The 21,997-nt window shown below is 42.9% G+C and overlaps 1 protein-coding gene across 5 annotated transcripts in view; it reads right to left on the reverse strand.

Annotated features, from left to right (window-relative positions):
- The window catches only part of STAT6 (signal transducer and activator of transcription 6), a 54,383-nt gene that overhangs the window by 25,708 nt on the left and 6,678 nt on the right, over positions 1–21,997 (reverse strand). For 2 of the 5 annotated variants that reach the window (XM_028721263.2, XM_077923757.1), the window contains exons 2-3: positions 2,472–2,602; positions 397–535 (exon numbers count right to left, since the gene is read on the reverse strand). In XM_028721263.2, the coding sequence (XP_028577096.2) occupies positions 397–535; positions 2,472–2,602 (270 nt within the window). Of the gene's footprint in view, positions 1–396; positions 536–2,471; positions 2,603–9,984; positions 10,597–15,627; positions 15,780–21,997 lie in introns of those variants that run through there. The other 3 variants (XM_077923756.1, XM_077923755.1, XM_028721264.2) reach the window with 3 other exon arrangements.

The following is a 21,997-nucleotide window of genomic DNA, read 5'->3' on the forward strand; positions in this document are numbered from 1 at the left end:
GCTAGTCATGCTCAGAGCAGACCCACTAAAATGGCTAAGTTAGGCTCATTTATTTCAGTGGGTTTACCTTTCCTTCCCCCATGAAAGCCCTCCCTGAGGTTGCTTGGGGAGGTGTTCAGCAATCCTAAGACAGCAATCCTTTTCAGTCATCAAATCCACCCTGTTCCTAAGTTACCAAAGGCTAGCAGAGGAAACCCAATCCTTACTGATTCTTTCCTAAAGTTTTGAAAAAACACACCTTCATTAGGTGACCCAGTATAACAAACTGCTGCGTTGTCCACAAAAAGGGACAAGAAGGTAATGTAACAGGATAAAATTGGCAGAGCGGAAGGCCCTGTTTTGATCTGCCCCTCTCCAGCGGGGGCCCTTTTCAGCAGACATCAGTCTCCTACATACCTCGATATTGGCAATGACCTGAAGCATTGGGCCAGTCTGGCAGTTTTTGTTGGCTAGGTCTTGCAGTCTCTCCACCATGGCAGACAGGAGCCTGTCAGCAAGAACAGCACAGAAGGTGTCTGAGCTGTTGATGAATTCCCTGAGGAGACCAGGATAGTTGGGGCAAGCAGGAGTGGGGACAGGTTGAGAAAGAGAGAAGGAGAATTGGAGACTTGTCAGTCATTATTCCACAGCCAAATCCACCCACTCCTTCCTTTCCAAAATTTTGTCCAAGCCACCACATCACCTCATAGGCCCCATTTCTCTCAAGCAACAAAACATGAAGAGTTTTTGTTTTTTGCCAAAGGCATTCCTACACAGCCAGCCACTGGAGAAAGGACAACTCTCTGAGGCTCTGTACACACCATAATAAACCACATGGCTTCCCCCAAAGAATCCTGGGAACTGTAGTTTGTTAAGGGTGCTGGGAACTGTGGCTTTGTGAGGGTCCTAGGATTCTTTAAATGTCCTCAAAATTATTAATCAATTATCTAAATTTGTATACCATCCTTCATCCGAAAATCTCAGGGCGGTTTATAACATAAAAATACAGAACAACACAAAGTAAATAATAAAATCAATAATAATAAAATCAATAAGAAAATAAGAAAAACAAACCCCCCCCCCAATTATTGCCCTCTCTAGGCTCAAGTAGTATTATTCCTGTCAGGTCCTCATTTCCAAGGGAAATGTATGATGTGTACACAGCCTAAGGCTACACAACACTAACAGTATGCCTATACCTGTCTACTCTGAAGTAAATCCCACTCAAAAAAGGACCAGTATGAAAAAAAGTGTGGTTTCCTTTTTCAGTTATGTAAAAATGAACAAGTTATTTGAGCCTTCCTCCAGCATCGCATGTATCTGTGGGGAGAGGTTATGGACCTAACAGCCCACCTATGAGGGAAGATGATGCACAACGGGGAGCTAAAATGACTGGGGTTTTTTTGTTAACAGGAATGTAATTTTGATAATGCATGTTTTTGGGTTTTTAAAAAATATATATATATACTTTTTAGGTTTATACATTTCACTAATTTTACAAGCATTATGACATTTCAAAACTTAATTTCCTTCCCCCTCTTTCTGTGGTTCCTTAAATTTACTCTTAATATCTTCTGCATATTCAAATTACAGTAGTTTAATTTGCTCATTTATTCATCTTCTTTAAATATATACTCTTATAAAACTGCAGGTTATTACAATAATCCTGCCAATGTTCTTATCTGTTTACAATTTATCTGTAAAAATTCAACAAGCCATTACCATTCTTTTATAAAAAGTTTTACAATGTATGTTTTTTGGAACTGGAGTACTGCACTTTGTTGTTCTGTTTGCAGTTGTTTTATAACTGTTATTTGTTCTGAAAATCAATTTATAGTATTTTAAAAGAAAGAAGAAAGAAGCCCTCCCCCTTCACTTCAATGGGACTTGCTCTTAGGTAAACCTGTATAGCATGACAGCCTTTGTCTGCTGGCCAAAGGAGCAGGTCTGGAGAAGCTGGACCTTAATAATGTTCTTGTGCAGCTGAAGAGCCATTTCAGCAGACTTCCCCAGACTTCCAGATGGGGACTACAACTCCCATCATCCTTGACTACTGTCCATGCTGACTGCAGCCAATGGGAGTTGGGAGTCCAACAAGATCAGGAGGCTACTAGGTTGGGGAAAGCTTCTTTAAGAAAAATGACCTAACCTCTGTGTTATGACCTGAAATGTGAAGATGGTACAGGGATGACATCACATTGCAACATCTTACCCTGAGTTAATTCACTGACGGTAAAACTACTGGTTTTATGTTTTTATATTGTTGTAAAACACTATGATATATTTTTATGACACAGCAGTATACAAATATTTCTATAAATAAATAAAATAATAAACTGCAAAGAGGGAAAGCCCTACAAGGACACGTCTTCACTTTAATCTGTATATGAAGAACAGTTGTGCGGGATGAGATGAGGGAATGAATAGCAGTGCTGGGAGTTTGTCTGGAGAAAACAAAGCTGTTTTTGAACAATGCTCCTCTGTAGACTTACCAAGGCTGGTTTTCTAACCAGTCCCCCAGTAGGCATCGCAGGCTTCGAGGAAATTCTTCAAAGAGGCCACTGAATAGCTCTGGAGGCATGTCAGAGACAAGGCTCCACAGGGACATCTTGGAATTCGTCATCTGCAGTGGGAAAAGTAGAAGTTGGCTGTCACCACACTCAAGAGAAGCTACGGCACATTGGCCATTCTGAGAATGTCTTATTTACTGATGAAAAAGGGCCTCTTTCCTCAACATCACGCCCCCCCCCCCAGACCATCTATGACAGTGTTTATATCCACAATAGGAACATGGGAGGCTGACTTATACCTGAGACGTCAGTCCATCTGGCTCAGCACTTTCTACTTTTAACTAGCAGCAGTTCTCTAAGGTCTCAGGAAGAGAAGGTTTCTTGCTTCCTAATTCTCTTTAACTGGAAATGGACAGATTGGACACCAGGCTTCCTGTCTGCAAAGCATCTGCTTTAGAAGTGAGCTGAGATCATCTTTTAATAAGATGCTTGTAAAATATTCCAAGATTGCCAGCTCACTGCAAAGCTTTCTGGAATGATGATGACGATAATAATAATAATAATAATAATAATAATAATAATAATAATAATAATAATACCAGTTCTGATGAATAAAAAAGGAAGGCAGTCTGGTAAATTTCTCTTGAAAGCAAGTTTCTCAGAATAGCAGCAAAGGTAACCTATCTGTTGACTGCTAGGAAGGACACAGGCTACAACCATTGCTGTTGACAGCACCCATCCTGTGGAATTCCTTCCCCACAAAGGGCTGCCTAAGTCCTTCATTGCATGCCCTTATGCAGCTGGTGAAAACCTTCTTGCATGAGTTTACCCAGCAGCAGAGGTACACCTAGGCTCCCTTATGCCCTTAGTAAGGAGCTAGATGGTGCCACCCCCCATCCCTTGTGCCCTTCTAGCCACTCAAAGCCAAAGTGGAGGGGTGTGGTTTTTGTGCACCCCTGGACCTGCACTGTTGGTGGGGGCCAACTTGGCCAACCCCTTGGTAAGCCCCTGCCCAGTGGGAACAGAAAACTGATGCTAGCATTCTGTCCACAACTAAGGGCTGGTCCACATTTCTGCTTGTCTCATGCCTGGAAAGCACGGGGCCAAGTTTTCCGCTTGCTCTGTGCTTTCTAGGCACGGGATGATTGGTTTTGCTTTTGCCTTGCCCCTTTCCTCCAGAAAAGCCACTCAAGTGCTAAATCGGAGCTAAAGGCAATCTGTTGAAAACCCAGTTGCTAAACTGCAGGTTTTCCCAGAGGAAAGCAAAGGAACAAACAGAGATGTGGATAATCCCTAAGCTGTTTTTAAATACAGTATATGAGTCCCTTTAGTTTATTTCAGTTTCATGGTATCAATGCATTTATGTAAACTGTAATTTGGGAAAAGGACACTTATTATGAAAAGGTGACTGACCCTGTGTTTAAAAATGGATCAGTTTACAAATCCAGTGCAAAGTCTTTCCAAGAGATGTTTTATGGAGTCACTAACAATATCACCAAATACGCAGTAACAGCGGCGAGAATACTACTGGCCCAAAAATGGAAACAGGAAGAATTACCGACAGTTGAAGAATGGAGAATGAAATTAATGGACTTTGCAGAACTTGACAAACTAACGGGGAAGATTCGATATTTACGAGACCATAAGTTCATCGAAGACTGGGGAAAATTTGTAGATTATCTGAAAAGTATATGTGATGAACAGACAACGCTTGTGGGCTTTCAAGAAGCTCTGTGAAAGTATGAGGAATATTGTAAAAAAGGGAATAGGAGTGGAGAGGGTATATTAAAAGGCAATATTAAAATTAGGAATGCGTAAACAAAACAAAAAAATTAAAACGGAAGATTGGCAGAGAAACTGAGGGAAGTCCAAAAGAAGAATTATGTGACAAATTTTGATATGGTTTTATAAATTTGTATCTGAAAATGAATAAAAATATTATAAAAAAACAACCAATATCACCAAAGTCTGTAAATTTCCTAGTTGGAAAAACAAATCTGTCCAGTTTATAACACTTGGCAGTAATAGAAGTGGAATGTCATCCTTTCCCTCTCCTTAGAAGTTCTTCAACAGCTCAGACTGAAAATAAATAATAACAATAATAATAATAATAATAATAATAATAATAATAATGCATACACACATTAGTAGGTTTTCAACTATTTTTTATCCAGTTAACTTCACTCTAACCCTTTTCCCTTCTAAGAGCCATTTTATAACCTCCTTGAAGGCTGTACACAATGCTAGTCTAACGCAGAGGAGACCCACTGAAGTGAATGAGCATGACGAACTTAGATCCATTAATTTTTGTGGGTCTACTCTGAGTAAAACTTAGTTTGATTTTTTTAAAAAAAACACACGCATGAAGAGTTTTATCAATCTTTTAATTATCTTAAAAGATAATTAAAGATAATTATTACTTTCCCACGTATAGTATAACACTATAACACCATACTGGGTTAATGTTAATGTTAAATTATTATGTTGCTATTGTTTTATAATGCTATATAATGCACAATAGTGCTATAGTGTGATGGTGTTATAGTACTGTGTTTGTTTGTATGTATGTATGTATATTTGCCAGAAAAGCATTCTATAAATAGTTAAAAGACAGGTTAAAGAAACCAAACAACAGTTATCAAATGGAAACCCCCCCCCCCCAAATGTAATACTGAATTTTTGTTGTACTATGATGAGTTCACTTTCTGAACAGGCCACTGCCCACGTCAAAACCTCACCTTTTAAAAAAGGCATGAGTAGTGCTAAAGGCATTTACACTTGCACAGATGATGCTATTCTTCCATTTGTCTGTGATCCAAAAAAGGAGGAGGAACCACAGGAAAAATTCAGGATGATATGGATGGGGGGGGGGGGGGTTGGACGCCCTGCAGAAAGCTAATGAACAAAGCACAGCAAATCCACACAACTGCACCAGGTTCACCACTGAGCCCAATTCAAGGTGCCAATGTGTAAAGCCCTAAATAACTTAGGATCCAGTTATCTGAAGCAGCACCTCCCCTTATATTATCCTGCACTGAGATCTGCTGCTGAGGCCCTTTGTGCCGGGCTGTTGCCCAGCAGAGTCCGAATGACTGGGAATTCATTTTTAAAATGATGAAAAACTGCTGCTGTTTGTGGTCTCTGGGGTGAGTTAGTGACATCATGAAGTTTACAATCAGCTGGTTTTCTGCACCAGGGTGTGGACAAATCTGTCAATTTCAGATTTTTTAATTGTTCTAATCTTAAATGGAGTTCTCCGCATTTCCACATCAGTTTGCATTTTTTTAAAAAAGCTCATGAGAACTCATCAGCATTATATTGTTTATTTCTCTGATACACATACTTCTGTATACAATTTTCTTCAATATACATATTTTTGCAAGTAATTCCCCATATGCAATGCAGTTTTGTATATTATTTTCACTAACATATGCATTTTTATGCACCCATTAATAATAATAATAATAATAATAATAATAATAATAATAATAATAATAATTTTAAAAAATTATTTATACCCCGCCCTCCCTGGCCAGAGCCGGGCTCAGGGCAGATAACACCAGTAAAATTACAATAAACATAATGGGGGGGGGGCCAATTTAAATGTGGCCTCATTTTAAAAGTAGCCCATAGATAAAAACTGTAAGGGGAGGGAAACATAAGGGTCAGACTGAGTCCAAACCAAAGGCCAGGCAGCTCTGTCTTGCAGGCCCTCTGGAAAGCTGTCAAGTCCCGCAGGGTCCTAGTCTCTTGTGACAGAGCATTCCACCAAGTCGGGGCCAGTACTGAAAAGGCCCTGGCCCTAGTTGAGACCAATCCAACCACCTTGCGACTTGGGACTTCCAAAAAGTTGTCATTTGTGGACCTTAAGATCCTCCGCGGGGCATACCAGGAGAGCCAGTCCCGTAGGTACGTGGGTCCTAGGCATATGCACCCTAGCATATGCATTTTTGGACACATTCCTTGGCTGGAGAACTGCATCACAAATTCAGACAAGTGCAACATTTTAAGGATAACTGAGTTTCACTTTGCACAATGTTCCAGAAAGTGCAGATGAGGGAATTTTGTATTAAAATGTGAACTGAACTGAATCCCCAGCATCCCTATATGCACAGCTAGAAAAAGCTGGTTTCCCTGTAGCTGGATCTAAGAGAGAAGACTGCACATCTAAACAAAACATGGCAAGCTGGATTCCACAGCGGACATTGAACTCTCAAATTATGTGCATCAGTAGGCAAAGTTCCACACCATCCCTCAGCTGAAGAGCATTCAAGCTCACACTGCAGCTCTTGGAAAGGAGCACGAATAACTCCTGGAAAGACACCTAACCAAACAATTCAGTACTCCTGGAAAGAAGTTTAGCACTCAAGCAGTTTTTTGTTTCTCTCTAGGGAGCAGGGAGCAGCTCTTCCCAGTGTAAACAAGAAGAAAAACTAGAGTAGAGCTGCCAGGTTGTAATCTGGAGATTTAACAGATCAGTACCAGCAAAATAGGATGCAGCATATTCTCTCCTCCTCTGAGCCTGTTGCACACCCTTGCCTAGGGGAGCAAATAATAAAATCAATTAAAATACTGTAAAATAAAAGCTCTTGTTATTGTCCTGTAGCAGATCTCTTAGATCTCCAGCTTTATCCCACTAGAAACTCTAAGCGGGTGGGGTGGGGTGGGGGGAGGACTAACAAACTAGGAAGCAAGACTTTAGAGGATGAATAGTTAATGCAAATGGAGTGTTAAGTGTACACTCTGTACGCGAGGTAAAGGGCTGAGGAAAACAGGTATCAGCACCCCACTCCCTCAGCCCCAATATAGTAAGACAGAAAAAGGAGAATCTAGGATTGTTTTCTTCTGGGTTAGGATGTCAGGCGACTTGCACCATGCTACTCACTCATACATACAAGGTTACAAGCCTAGAATCCAGAGAGATCTGCCCTGTACATTTAAATCCCCCAAATGCATCAGGAAAGCAACGCAGCGAAGTCTGTTCCTCCTCCGGTCTTGTCATCTGCCCCTCTCCCCCACCCACTTCCACCCTACTCCTCCCTCAGCTGCTGCAGTGAGCAAGTGTCACACAACAGGAAGGAGACGGGGCGCGGGGTGTGTGTGTGTGGACAAAGAAACCACAACATTTGCAGGCTACATGGCAACCCTATCTACATAAACTTCTGTAACTCTCCAGTCTGAATAGCTTATTGCACTGCCTTGCCTCATCTCTTTCCTCCTTTGCTCTGAGCATAAGAAGAGCCCTGCTGGATCAGGCCAATGGCCCATCTAATCCAGCACACTGTCTCACACAGCAAACCCTGTGCCACTCCGAAACCCCACCTAGTTCCCACCCTGGAGAAGCTCCTCCCTCCACCGCCAATTGCTTCAATTGGCTCAGCAACTAGCCAAGCTGTTCCAAAAATCATGAAAAGAGGGAAAGAGAGGCATACTGATCTTAGCGCCTGGTCTAAAGGCACAGGAGCTAGAAAAGGATCTAGGGTTCTTAATAGACCACAAGTCAACAGGGTGGTGAAATGGCAAATAAAGCTGGGCTGCATCAACATAAGTGCTGTGTCCTGATGAAAGGAAGTCATAGCACCACTCTATTCTGCCTTGGTCAGACCACACCTGGAGTACAGTGGAGTACAGTGTCCAGTTGTGGGCATCATGAAGGATGAAGAAGGATATTAATAAAATGGAAAGTGTGCAGAGGAGGGCAACCAAGATGATCCAGGGTCCGGCAACCAAGCCTTATGAGGAACAGTTGAAAGAGCTGGGTATGTTTAGCCTGGAAAAGAGGAGACTGAGAGGAGATATGATAGTCATCTTCAAATATCTCAAGTGCTGTCACATGGAAGATGGAGCACACTTGTTTTCTCCTGCTAGAACCCGAACCAATGGAAAGGACATTGCGACTAAACATCTTGAATAACTTTTTAATGGTAAGAGCTGGTTCACGGTGGACAGACTCCCACGGAAGATGGTGGACTTTCCTTCATTGGAGGTTTTTAAGCAAGAGTTGAATGCTGTACTGTTTTTAACACTTGATTGGAAGCCGCCCAGAGTGGCTGGGGAAACTCAGCCAGATGGGTGGGGTATGTATGTATGTATGTATGTATGTATGTATGTATAAATAAATAAATAAATAAATATATATTATTATTATTATTATTATTATTATTATTATGGCCATCTGCCATGGATGCTTTAGTTAAGATTCCTTCCAACTCTACAATTCTATGATTCTATGAAGCTAGCGCCTTGCTGAAACTAAGCAGTTCTGGGTCTGGTCACCCAGCGCCTGGGCCTGAGCATCACATACATGCCACCTTGGGTCCCATGATGGAAAAGATGGGATACAAATAAGTAAGAAAAGAAAACAAGACTTGTAAGGAAATACCAAGGATTGCAAATTCCATGTCACACTGCAACCGTGTGCCACAATGGGCTGCGGAACACAAGGAGCGGAAGAAGGAAATACTTAATCCAGAATTGGGGAACCTTTGGCCCTCCTGTTGTTGCTGGACTATCAATGCCAGCAAGTATAGCCAACGGTCAGGGATGATGGGAGTTGAAGTTCAGCAACAAGCAGGGGAAGGCTCTCCATCTCCGACTTCCCTCCCTACCCATTTCCCCCTAAAACTCCCTGCACAAGCTGCTTTAGGGTTCTGGACCCATTTGGGAGGAGAGTCTCAGAAGGAGAAGGGTTAAGCATTCCTTCCCCGTGGATTTTTGCATGAGAGATACTTTTCCTGCACAGACTTATGTGGGTCTGTGGCTGGATAGGGACACATACATCAACTGTGAAGTATGCAGTGGGATGGCTGGGTAGCAGAGCTCACTCCATTGGCTTCGGTGTGGCAGACCAGCTCCACCAGACCTCCTCTACTGTCAATTGCCAACTGGGTGCAGGTGCACCTGCTTTTAAAGGGACTGAGTTTGCATGATTAAAGAAAAAGGTCAAAGTGCAGGTAGGGCAAGGCGAAGCTCCACCCAAGTCAGGAAAAGAAAGCTGATGAAGTATGCCAGAGCCAATTCCTTAGGGATGTGGGTGGAGGGACTGATGGTTTATGGCAGGGAAGTCAAAAGGTTTTCAGAGGACTCAAGAAAAATAACAAGCCCGGCATTGGGAGACATGCTCATGCATTTCCTCCTAACATCTAGTTTGGCTCAGAGATAATCCATTTGCTGATCAGTTAAATGCACACTGTGGAAAGTTGTCACTTGGCAAATGCTGTGCATCCGAATTGCATACACACACCTCCCAAGCCCAGATTAGGCTCTATACACTTCACCCACAAATAGCCCCTGACCTGAGTCACATCATGATGTTATAGCTGTTCTATGTTAAAATTATCTTGTGGACGTGCCCTTCCTCATGTTTTCCAAAAACGAGCCATCCCATGAGAGTTAAGCAGAGTTCTCTTCAAACAAGCCAAAGTAGATTTAAGAATCTGTCGTGCTTCTTAGTTATTTTTAGCAAGGTTTTCTGAAGTATTTAGACTCAACTTACTTAAAACCCACTTGCTAATGATTCTCCTCCTCCTCCTAGGTCTAGGCTTCAAGTGTGAATCTTGAGGTTACCATGGCACAAAACCACCACACAAAAAACAACGAAAAAAGTGTTAATGAATCAAGAAAGCAGCTCAGGATGAAGCTATTCTGCATATCAATAATATATTTATATTACGTCAATGTGGCAGAGTGGCCAAGCATTGGGCTTGAATGGTGGAGACCTGCCCTTCAGATCTTCGCACACCTATGAAACTTATTTGGTTGCTCAGCTCCCACCCATAAGCTGTGGGGATTGCACAAAGGAATCTCTTGGTGGGATTGTAGCCGTGGTTCAGGGGTCAGCAAACTTTTTCAGCAGGCGGCTGATCCACTGTCCCTCAGACCTTGTGTGGGGCCAGACTATATTTTGAAAAAAAATATGAACAAATTGCTATGCACACTGCACATCATCTAGTCCAACCCCATGCGATGCAATTTGTGTTGTTTTTAATCCCTAGGCTTTTTACCAACTCCTAGGAGGGGAACAGGGCGGAAACAGATAAAACTGCCTTGATAACTATGAGCTGGACCAGGTTGGTTTTTTTGTTTTTTTGTAAGATTTTCTCACGGCTCACCCTACAAACCTTCCCCCCACCCCCCGCAGTTGCTCAGCTAGTCATCTACAGGAGTTTGTGTGAGAAGAACCAAAGTGAGAAAAGGCTGAACGCCAAAATTAAATAGGAATGGGGATGCCACGGCACACGGGTTGAAAACCACTGCACTAAGGGCTCAGCCACACTTACTGTTTGCTCTGTGTTTTCTAGGCACAGCTCTGAGATTTCCTGGTCCATGTCCAAGCACTCCCCCTGCTCCCCCCAAGAAAACCCACTCTGGAACGTTGAATCGGAGCAAACAGCAATTCAGGTTTTCTGCAGATTCCTGTTTGCTCCAGTGCAGCAGTAAACATGGGTTTTCACAGGGAAAGCGCTGGGGTAAAAAAAAAAAAAAGGGGGGGGGGGACGTGGAAAGTCTGGACCTGTGTCTAGAAATGTGGAGCAAAGGTACAGGTGGATGAACCCTAACACAGTTAGCACTCGGATAAAATTTGCATTTGATCCTGTTATTTAAAAACACATCTTTCAAAAAAGTAGAGGGAAGAAAAATTTACATGAAAGGGGTCAAAAGAATGGATCTGTAAGAGATCCTGCAGAGCAATTATGTTATTTTAAGCACTTACCAAAGGTAAAAGGGGAAGAAGCACAAACACCTGAAAGGAGCAGAAATCTCACACTAGGCAGGTTTGCCACAGCAAAAGGCAAGATGACTTGATGATTTAAAGGTACAATCTCTGACCAGCGCAAGTGTGTGGCTGAGGTCTTTAACCTGAAGATTCAGAAGTTCTTGTTTCTCCAACTAAGCTCCTCCAGACAACCTATTTATTCAGCATTCTAATTTGCTTACACATTGGTTAGATTATGGATGGTCCTTACTGAGCATCCAATCCAATTTGCTTATGGGGTGGTTAAACAACCATTAGGATTTGTCTTGTATTCATCCCAATTTGCTTGCAGGACGCTTACATGTCTTCCCATTAATCATTTGTTCATTCTGCACTTTTCAATCATTTCCCAGTCACTTTCCAAAGTCATGCAAAGTCTTTTTTTTTTTAAAGTGGATCTGTTGTGCTAGGGCAACAGAGCGCTTTAATCCACTTTAACTGTGCAAACATAAAGTTCTGCTATGCACTTTAATGCCCCTTGCAATATATTGGCCAGAAGTACCCTCAGACAGGGGCGAAAGTAGGCTTTATTTCACCTGGGTCAAAGACCCAGTTTGGCACCCGCCCACGCACATTTGCATACACAAACAAACAAACAAACAAACACACAAACACACATGCTGGGAGGCTTCACCCAGGGCAATAAACCTGGCTAGCCCCGTCCTCCGTAGATACGGCTCTGCTCTCAGAAGCACACGATTTTAGTTTACGCATATGTCTGAGAATCATCCCAGCTGCAGGAATGGGTAACACATGCTACTCATCAGATCCTGGCAATTTCCTGACAGCACTAAAATCTCTCTTCACTGCCAAAAAAGCCTCCAATGAGCTAGGCCTCAGCCCACTCTTCCCTACAAAACCAAGAACTGTGACAAAAAAACTGATCACACCACAAAGAATAGAAAGTCTTTTCTGCACTTTTCCCTCTATATGTGTGCCAGTTTTCTCTGGTGTGTGAACCCAACACTGCCCTGGAGTTTATCTGCCAATTGCATTGGTTTGGCTGGTTGAAAGTCAGCTTCACTGCTTTGACAACTAATTCCAGAACTATTTTGCTATCATATATGGCAGGGCCAAAAGATATGAGGACCTCCAGATGGTCATGGACTGCAACTCCCATCATCCCCGACTGTTGACTTTGCTGGCTGGTCTGATGGGAGCTGGAGACCAACAACATCTGGATGGCCTCAAACTCGTCACTCAGTGCACCCAGCATTAGTCTGAGCAGACCAGTTGAAATTAATGGGAGTGACTAAGTTAGGCTTGTTAATTTCAGCGAGTCTTCTCTAAGTAAAAGCACTGAAGTGTTCTATTATTCTATTGCTGCAGTTTAGACACCCAGTTTCCTCCAGTCTGGCTCCTTCTTGACTTCCTAAACCAGGTACCTGCTTCTCTGAAGATTCAGGAACAAGAAATCAGAAGCAGGGTAGAGGAGTTTGGATTTGATACCTCGCTTTATCACTACCCTAAGGCGTCTCAAAGCGGCTAACAATCTCCTTTCCCTTCCTCCCTCACAACAAACACTCTGTGAGGTGAGTGAGCCTGAGAGACTTCTGAGAAGTGTGACTAGCCCAAGAGCAGCTGCATGTGGAGGAGCGGGGAATCAAACCCGGTTCACCAGATTACGAGTCCACTGCTTTTAACCACTACACCACACTGGTTCACCAGAGGCCCCTGGAGCCAGCTGCTGTACCACACTAAGAAGAAATGCAGGGCTCCCCTATCCAGAAATGACCAAGAAATGTACAGTATCTGAATAATTTGGTGCAGATTTTTCAGTATATATTAGCACTGTATTCTAGGGAATGTTTTTACACTCTTGTATCTCAGACTTCTTATTCCATCCTCAGCATTCTGACCTCTTCACCTGAAGCACGGCTGGTCCCTTTGCTGTCTTCCTTCAACTCTGAGTAACACGAGGCAGCTGGGTCTAGCTGTCCTCCAGCTACTAGAAATAATGATTGACTATCAATTAAATAAATATGTCAGCCTCCCGATGAAGCATCTGAAACAATCAGGATGTACTTCAATGTGTGATTCTGCCTGTAGCGTTTTCAAGCTTTTACAGTAAGTCAAGCCACTGCATTTACTCATTAACTATTACAAGGGAGAGGGTCAGAAACCATCTAATTTAGATAGTTGGGCCAAGACTGCAGTTAAGAGGTACTTAATAAAGAGCCATATATAGCACACTATTGCAACAGCTATTATCACATGTGCAACAAAATCCACCAGCAAAAAGGCTGGAAATCTTTTTTAAATGAAATGAAATGAAATAAAGGTTTATTGACATAAACAAGGAAATCTTGAGACAGGTAGACATAGCTCTCATTTACGCCCAGATTGATAATGGGGCAAATGGGGCAACTGCCTGTAGGGGGGCAGAGGTTCTGAACTGTCACTAAAAAGAAGCAGAAATAAGACTCAAAGCTACTGGAAAGTTATAAAGGAAAATATGAAGGCACCCTTCTTTTTTCCATACACACAAATATTCATGTATTCAATTTTAAGCAAGCAAACAAAGAAACAACTAGCAGCCCCTCACCACCACCTAAAAGCCCCTTCCCAGCGTCCCAAGCAGACCCACAGATTGCAAATACTCTAAATCGCATTCCCAGGTGCAGCCAGGCCCACAAAAAGAGGAGTAAGTAATTTAAAACAAAGTACAAATGAAAGGTCCTTTACTTGTCCTTTCCACAGATTTAAAAGTTCAGCATTGGAATCTCTGGAATACAGTCATTCTGGAAACAAAAGTGCAGACACCCTTCTAAGTAATTTCAAAGAGATAAGGCAGCCTGGCTGTTTCTACGTTTCACTGTGTACTGGAAGAAGCAAAGATCACCAGAGTCGAAGCAATGATTCTTCAACATCAACTTCATTGGACTGGTCATGGGGTGCAGATGCCTGATTATCGTCTTCCAAAGCAACTCCTCTATTCCGAACTTAAAAACGGAAAGCACAATGCTGGTGGACAACAAAAGAGGTTTAAAGACTGTCTCAAGGCAAATCTAAAAAAAATGTAGTATATACACTGACAACTTGGAAACACTGGCCGAATGGAGGATTTTGACACAAGTTGAACTTACTAGTATTTATTAAGAAAATCACATGAACAAAAGACCTATTAAGAAAAGAATCAATACTACACCTAATACTGTTTTGTGTTGGGCATTGGGGGGGGCCAGGGACCAAGCAGTTGGTAGCTGGTTTAGGGAATCCAGGGCATGGATTTTAACTCTTCTGAAATTCATTTCATCTGTCCAACACCTCTCAGTGTCACAAACTCTGTCTTTATTGCTTCTTCCAGCAACCAACCCCTCCAACAACAGACTGCATTAATAAATAAATAAAAGCCCAAATTCAAGCCATACATGTTATCTTCAAAGAGGGGGGAAACCAAGATATGACAAATGCTCACTTGCAGGCTTCCTGTTAATTAGCATAAGTGCAGAATATGTATTTCCCCTCCAGTGAACCCAGTGTTTCAGACCTCTCTCTCACATATCCAAGGTACAGAATTTTAGAACAGCCATTTATTAGGGTTTTTTTTCCTTTATAGGAAAATGCATGATGCCTCTGCAAACATATAGGTTGAGTAGAGGGGCAGCAAGCTTCCAAGTAGGGTGGCAGTGCTCGTCTCAAAGCAACATTGATCAAGCTCCCCCAAACCCTTTCCCTTTTAAAATAAAATTTTAACAAATTTAACAGAGAAAAGGGAAAACCACACACCAGCTCACATTGAGAATACATATAGGTTAAGAAGATGGGGAGCAAGCTTCCCAGTTCCAAACAACATCAGTCAAGCTCCCCAAAGCCTTTCCTTTCTTTCAAAAGAGTATTTTATAACAAATTAACAAAGGAAGGAACAGAGAGAAAACAAAACAATAGTGAAAAGAAAACACACCCACCAGCTCACACTGAGAGAATATAGTAACCATCAATATAGCCATCGTAATTTGAACGTATAAGATATCCAAATGTCCAAATCCACACAGAATGCTTCTATCCACCTTAAACCTCTTAATCTTTTCCAGCAAGCACAAAACACACAGATTGTTCCCCTTTTTTGCCCACACTGAAACCACAAAAGCTGCTTCTTTTTCAGCCCCCACTCAAGCACAAATACATGAATTCTAGCATCTTGACCATAAAAATACATTAATAAAAAATCTACTGTATACCAGGAAGTGCCAGGCTATGTTTAGGGAGTCCCATTCTGCAAATCGCAGAACATCTTCACGAAAAAAGGAAAACAATCACAATGTCATTTGTGATCCTTCTGTAACAGATCTTGCTACTGCACTGAAAAGTGCCGATTTAAACTGCCATGTCCTTTAAGAATCTGAACACTATCAAATGCCAGATGTCATTAAAAAATCATACTTGCATCTCCTTATCTTCCTGCCTCTCCCCCTGCCGCCAATGTTACCAACTCCCTTTGGGAGGTAGATTGTACTGTATTATAAAGTACTTGCACATAATTTGCTGCCCATCTGATAATACCAGTAACAACAACAAAAAGACTTTAAAACTTTGCAAACACTGAACCAGAGCAGCTGGGGGGAAACATCTCCTTTGCAAAGCAACTAGCAGCCAAAACCTAAACACAATAAATTATGTAAGCAAAATATATTCTACTGAAGCCAACAAGATTTCCAGCCAAGAGCTGTGGAAGTGCCAAGTAAAGTTTGATTGGCCAAGATTTCAATTTCTGTTCATTTCAGTTGAACCCTAAAAACAAAAGAATGCATTTTTTTGCAGATGGTTGTAGCAAATGTTTGTTAACATAAGAATGTAATTCCGAAGGCAATTGTAGAGGAAGAGAAACGGGATTGCAGAACGACCTCTCCCTCTGCTCTGCGGAAAGACAGGCAACTTCTGGATCCTCCTTGAAATCTTTGCATCTCAATTGATTATTTCAAGAACTCTGTAGTTTCATACCTGAGCTTTCTTTTTTCCTCTGCCCTCCCAATCCCTTTCCCTTTTGTGTTGAATCTTTTAGATTGTAAATCTGAAGGATGAGACTGCTTTATCACTGACATTTATAAGCACAGTGGGGAGCCACTTTTGGTTGAAGAGAAGGATTGGAATGCTTTAAATAAGTACATAAATAAAAATTAATGCAAATATGATCCTGCAGTGCTGTCAGGATCAGGCTCTGATCCTGCACTTGGGCAAAAAAAATGAGAGGCACAAATACAAGATGGGGGACACCTGGCTTGAGAGCAGTACATGTGAAAAGGATCTAGGAGTCTTGGTTGACCACAAACTTGACATGAGCCAACAATGTGACGCGGCAGCTAAAAAAGCCAATGCAATTCTGGGCCTCATCAATAGGAGTATAGCATCTAGATCAAGGGAAGTAATAGTGCCACTGTATTCTGCTCTGGTCAGACCTCACCTGGAGTACTGTGTCCAGTTCTGGGCACCACAGTTCAAGAAGGACACTGACAAACTCGAACGTGTCCAGAGGAGGGCAACCAAAATGGTCAAAGGCCTGGAAACGATGCCTTATGAGGAACGGCTAAGGGAGCTGGGCATGTTTAGCCTGGAGAAGAGGAGGTTACGGGGTGATATGATAGCCATGTACAAATATATAAAAGGATGTCACATAGAGGAGGGAGAAAGGCTGTTTTCTGCTGCTCCAGAGAAGCGGACACGGAGCAATGGATCCAAACTACAAGAAAGAAGATTCCACCTAAACATTAGGAAGAACTTCCTGACAGTAAGAGCTGTTCGACAGTGGAATTTGCTGCCAAGGAGTGTGGTGGAGTCTCCTTCTTTGGAGGTCTTTAAGCAGAGGCTTGACAACCATATGTCAGGAGTGCTCTGATGGTGTTTCCTGATTGGCAGGGGGTTGGACTCGATGGCCCCTGTGGTCTCTTCCAACTCTATGATTCTATGATTCTATGATTCTATGAGGAGGAGGAGGAGGAAGAGGAGGAGGAGGAGGAGGAAGAGGAAGAAGAAGCATATGGTGCAGAATTGTGGGCACCTGGATTGGAGGAGGGAGCATCGCCCCTTTCCACTCGGTCTTCAGTTGCTTTGGAAGTTGGAGGTGCCAGCTCTGCTGCCATGTGGCGCTGCAGAAAAGCCTCAGTGGAGGCTGAGTTGGCCTTTGATCAGCCAATGAGGAAGCTGAAACTGAACAGGATGAGCAGGAGGGTGGAGCTATGATGCCTAGAACCAGGTGTTGCTTTTGTGGATGGGAGCAGACCCACCCGCCCCAAAGGAGGGCATGCTTGCAATCCCAACATTCTCATAAGGTGAGGGAGTCTTGCAAGCCCAAAACCTTGTAGGTTAAAGCTTAGCAGGAGGAGTGGGGAAGCTTGTTGGGACACCTTTGTTGCTTCTGTCCAGTTCTGAACTTCTTGCCCTAATCCTGATCTGCAACTGCAAAGTGCTGCATCTATCTCTTTCACACTTCCAAGAGCCTCTGTCTGCAAGCGCTGGGAGGGAGCCAGGAAAGCATCTCCCTGGCAGAGGAAGTGCACAAATCACCAACTAGGATGTCATTCACACTTCCTCTGTCTAGCACTTCCTCTGACACAACACCCAAAAACCGCTCCATTTCTCTCTCTCAGAACTGCAAGTTTCACTCTCTTCTGCACACCAGCGCTCTCCTCCAGGGTTTCAATGCTACCTGGAGATGCTGGAGATTGAAGCTGATACTTTTTGCATTCAAGCAGTGATGCAGGCCAGAAATACATGCAGCTATTCAATGCCAGACAGCCACAAAAGCACCTGCTGTCCTAGAACTTCTCTGAAGCTGCCGCTCTATATAAACAGTGCAGGTCGTCTGAAGCATCCATGTGATTTTATCAGCTGATAAGCTCTTAGAACAAGGCAAGCATGTAAGAATAGTCCTGCTGGATCAGGCCAGTGGCCCATCTAGTCCAGCATCCTGGCCTACCAGATGCCTATGGGAAGCCCCCAAGCAAAACCTGAGCACAACAGAACTCTCCCCATTTGGGATTGTCAAAGGCACACTGCCTCCCAGTACCTACCAACAGCCTTATCCTCCACAAAGGGAGGGAGAAAAGCACATTGTCCAGTGAGTTAATGTTCACATTGTACGTTAACTAACTGAGCAAATGGGGAAGACAGCAGCTGAAAGTTATAATCTTATTCAAGAAAGGACATTTTGGTAAACAATGACAGCAAGCTTCTTTGCACCCTACAGACTCGGGACGGCTTTATCCAAGGTCATCCAGAGAATGGAGCGCGCTTCCCCAAACCAGGATTTACCGGCATCATATGAATCACATATATTGTATAAGAGCAAGGTTAAGGTGTACATCTCCAGCCATTCTTTAAACTGTTCTGAGTGGATTGCATACAAGACATTTCTCATCCAAGCAGTTTACAAGGCTAGATCTGTTTAGCTTCATAATCGGGGCTGCCTGCAAAGGAGGTGGTATGCAGACCAAGCTATTTAAAAGGAAGGGCTAGCTCTCAATATTTATTAATGTGGCAAAATGATTGGGACACGCAAGTGAAAGGTTGCAGCGTTTCTTCACTTCCCAATAGAAGTGCCCGGGATACTTTAAGCCATGGTGGGGAGAATGTGGCCCTCCATGTGTCATTGGATTTCCATCAGCCCCAGCCAACGTGACTGGTGGCCAGATATGATGCTGGAAGCTGCACTCCAGCAACCCCTGCTATAAACTGTAAAGAGCACAAACAGGGCATTCCTCTTCCCTCCACCTCCGTTTCGGGATTTCCTATCTGACATCAGCTCTCCATAGTTACTCAGAATGCTCAATCCTCAGTGAGTCGATTTTTGGGTGGGTTGCCTCCTTAGGTTTTTGTAAAGGCTTTTTTTCTGGAGGGTACATCTATAAACCTTGGGATTCCCCTAAGAAACAGCTACCTCCCTCTTGTTTCTCAGTGGCCACATCTTGGCTCCATTCAGGTTGGCACTCACCCTCTGAGTCTGCTATTATAGGGAGTGATGTAACTTCTGTGTAGGGGAAAACAGGTGATTCTGCTCCTATTCAATGTGCAAACTGAGTACGCCACAAGGCAGAAATAATATTGCTTTATTCACGAAAATGAATGGTACGAACACACAAATATTGACCAGCTTTGCTAAGCACACACAGCTACATTAATGATTTATGGCACAAGACTGATAGCTGGGGAAGGACTGGAGAGCAACCAATCTGTTCCAGTTTATTAATGATTCTCTACGACATAAAACAGAGGCAAATTTAACTCAACTGCAAGTAACCACACACCTGAATATTTACCCACCTGTTTAACTTGAGGAAAATATTGTCAGCCTCAGAAGGCTTTCTAACTGAAGTCTACACATGGAGCAGAATCAGGTGGTAAGAATCCTGAAGGGGTAACGTGAACTGGACCAAAGCCACAGCTGGGGGGGGCAGGCTAGCTGGGCTTTTTACCCCGGGTGAAGCCTGCAGAGGGGTACCATTGAAGCTCCTAGACTGTGTGTGTACAAAATGCATGTGGGGGTGCCAAACTGGGTCTTTGACGCGGGTGAAATACCGTATTTACTCAAATGTAATGTGCACCTTTTTTTGTCAAATATGTCGTGAAAATTAGGGTGCCCATTAGATTCAATGGCACATTAGATTCGTGTAAATACAGTAAAGCCTAGTTTTGCCCCTGGACTGGACTATTTCAAACTACAGGAAGGGGCACCCATTTTTGATGATCCTTCACATAAAAACAACCCATTGTCAGATTGCACAACAGGGACAAAAACAGGAGCCTTGTTCACTATTGAGGGGAACACTAAAAAATCTCATCCCACAGATGCAGTCCATTCTAGCACCACATAACCTGAGAATATTACAATATTGGGGCAGCATATAACTTTTAAAATTATAGAATGAGAACAACATTAGCAATAGCAACAACTCTACTCCCTCATCTGACTAGGCCTAATTCTGGATGGCAGGTTATAGTACTAAAGTAACTGAAGAAGTAAAACAGGAAAGAAAGCAGACTTACCTCCCTATTACCATGCCTGAGAAGCGTCTGCCATGACCTGCAAGGCATGTCAACATGGTCTGCGCCAGATATTCAGGACTGCAACTCCCATCATCCTCAGCCAGCATGGACAACGGTCAGAAAATATGGGAGCTGTAGTTCAAAATATCTGGAGGGAACTATGTTGGTGAAGTGTTTCTGATGAAAATATAGTTATGAAGCAAACCAGCCCTTCCTTTTCCCTTGAAAATGTAATTACAATACCTGCCATGGCAAAGCGAAACACTAATTGATCAAAAAGTGATGAGACAAAGCCAAACTCCATTGGCTGCTGAATTTTTGAGACTTCCAGAGCTATCTATCAAATGGGTTTAAAACAAACAAACATTTGATGGTAAAACTTCAATGGTGCCATAAAATCCCCAGGCAGCTGATTAATGAGATCAGTAAATTCTTAGAGGGGGAGAGAAATTTTTGGATATTTTCTGCCACGGGTTCAAAAATGACATGGTCGCCCTTGGTACTATGGCCATGCATCTCAACTTGGGGAACGGGAGAATGAGGAGAGGCAACATTTGCTGTTTCACCTTGTTAGGAGACCCCTTATCCCTCAGAGTTACAATTCTTAGTTTAACAGTCAGTCCCTCTTCCCGGGGAACTCTGGGAATTGTAGCTGTGAGGGGAACAGGGGTCTCCTCACAATTCTCAGCACCCTTAACAAACTACACTTCCCAGAATTCTTTGGGGAAAGCCATGACTCTATAAGGTTGTGTGATACTGCTTTAAATATATAGTCCAGATGGGACCTCCGGCAGCAAAATTGTGTAGGCCAGCTGTGCCTATCTGGGTAAACTAATAGAATTTTTCAGTATTCACACAAAGGTCATGCAGTACAAGTGGCTCACATCTAAAGTCCTGGAATTTACAATCCGATGCATGTTACATAATATGTGGTGGGGGTAAGATTTTAAATCTCTGCAATCACACCCACGGAAAGCTGTTACAACTTCCTGCCAAAGTTTCCTTCTTGGGGAGGAAGAAAGTTTATACCACCTGCAACCTTTCATCCTATCAGCAATATAAGGTGTGCAGCAGCAGGTGTGTGACTCTTACCTTTGTACAGGAGGGTACAGCCCAGCCATACAAAAGGCAACGTTTTCCGCATGCATCTCTCTGTCCCCCATCCAGCTAAGCAAGAAGTGTGACCAGAGCTCAAGAAAATGTTCCAGCCAGGCAAAAGCTCTCAAGAAAGGACCAGAGCAGGACCCGTCTGGGCTGTGGACTGGAAAAGGGAGTGTGACCTAGAGAAATTTCAAAGGGTGAGGTAGAGAGGTCTAGAGGGCAACTCCCAGCCCCAGGCCCTGAGATTTCCCACCTCTGCTCTAAATGCACAATGATGCTTTGCCTCACTACAGAACAGAAGTCTTTTAATTTGGCATGAAGGAAACAGGCAAGACATATCGCAAGGAAACCTGACAGCACTCTCTATTCAGGAGCATATTTCACTGAGTACGTCATAGCGAGTTCATCCTGACTCAAACATCCTTCTTTCAATTTATTTGAAGTGCAAGATGGCTGTGTCACTGCTTCTGTTATTCTTCAGAATTCATTCAGTGGTTTGAGAAAGGGATCCCTGCCCAGGATCTGTAAATTCATTCCACTTTGCTTCAGGTAAACAGATTTTGCAGGTTTTGTTATTGTTTAAAAAGGCCACAGAAGCCTGTATGCTCAAAAGCAAAAGTGGGATCTAAGAAATATCTGTTCAGTGAACACACAAAGCTAGAGGAGGACAGTG

This window comes from Podarcis muralis, chromosome 2 (genome assembly GCF_964188315.1).
Source record: "Podarcis muralis chromosome 2, rPodMur119.hap1.1, whole genome shotgun sequence".
Classification (NCBI taxonomy): domain Eukaryota; kingdom Metazoa; phylum Chordata; class Lepidosauria; order Squamata; family Lacertidae; genus Podarcis; species Podarcis muralis.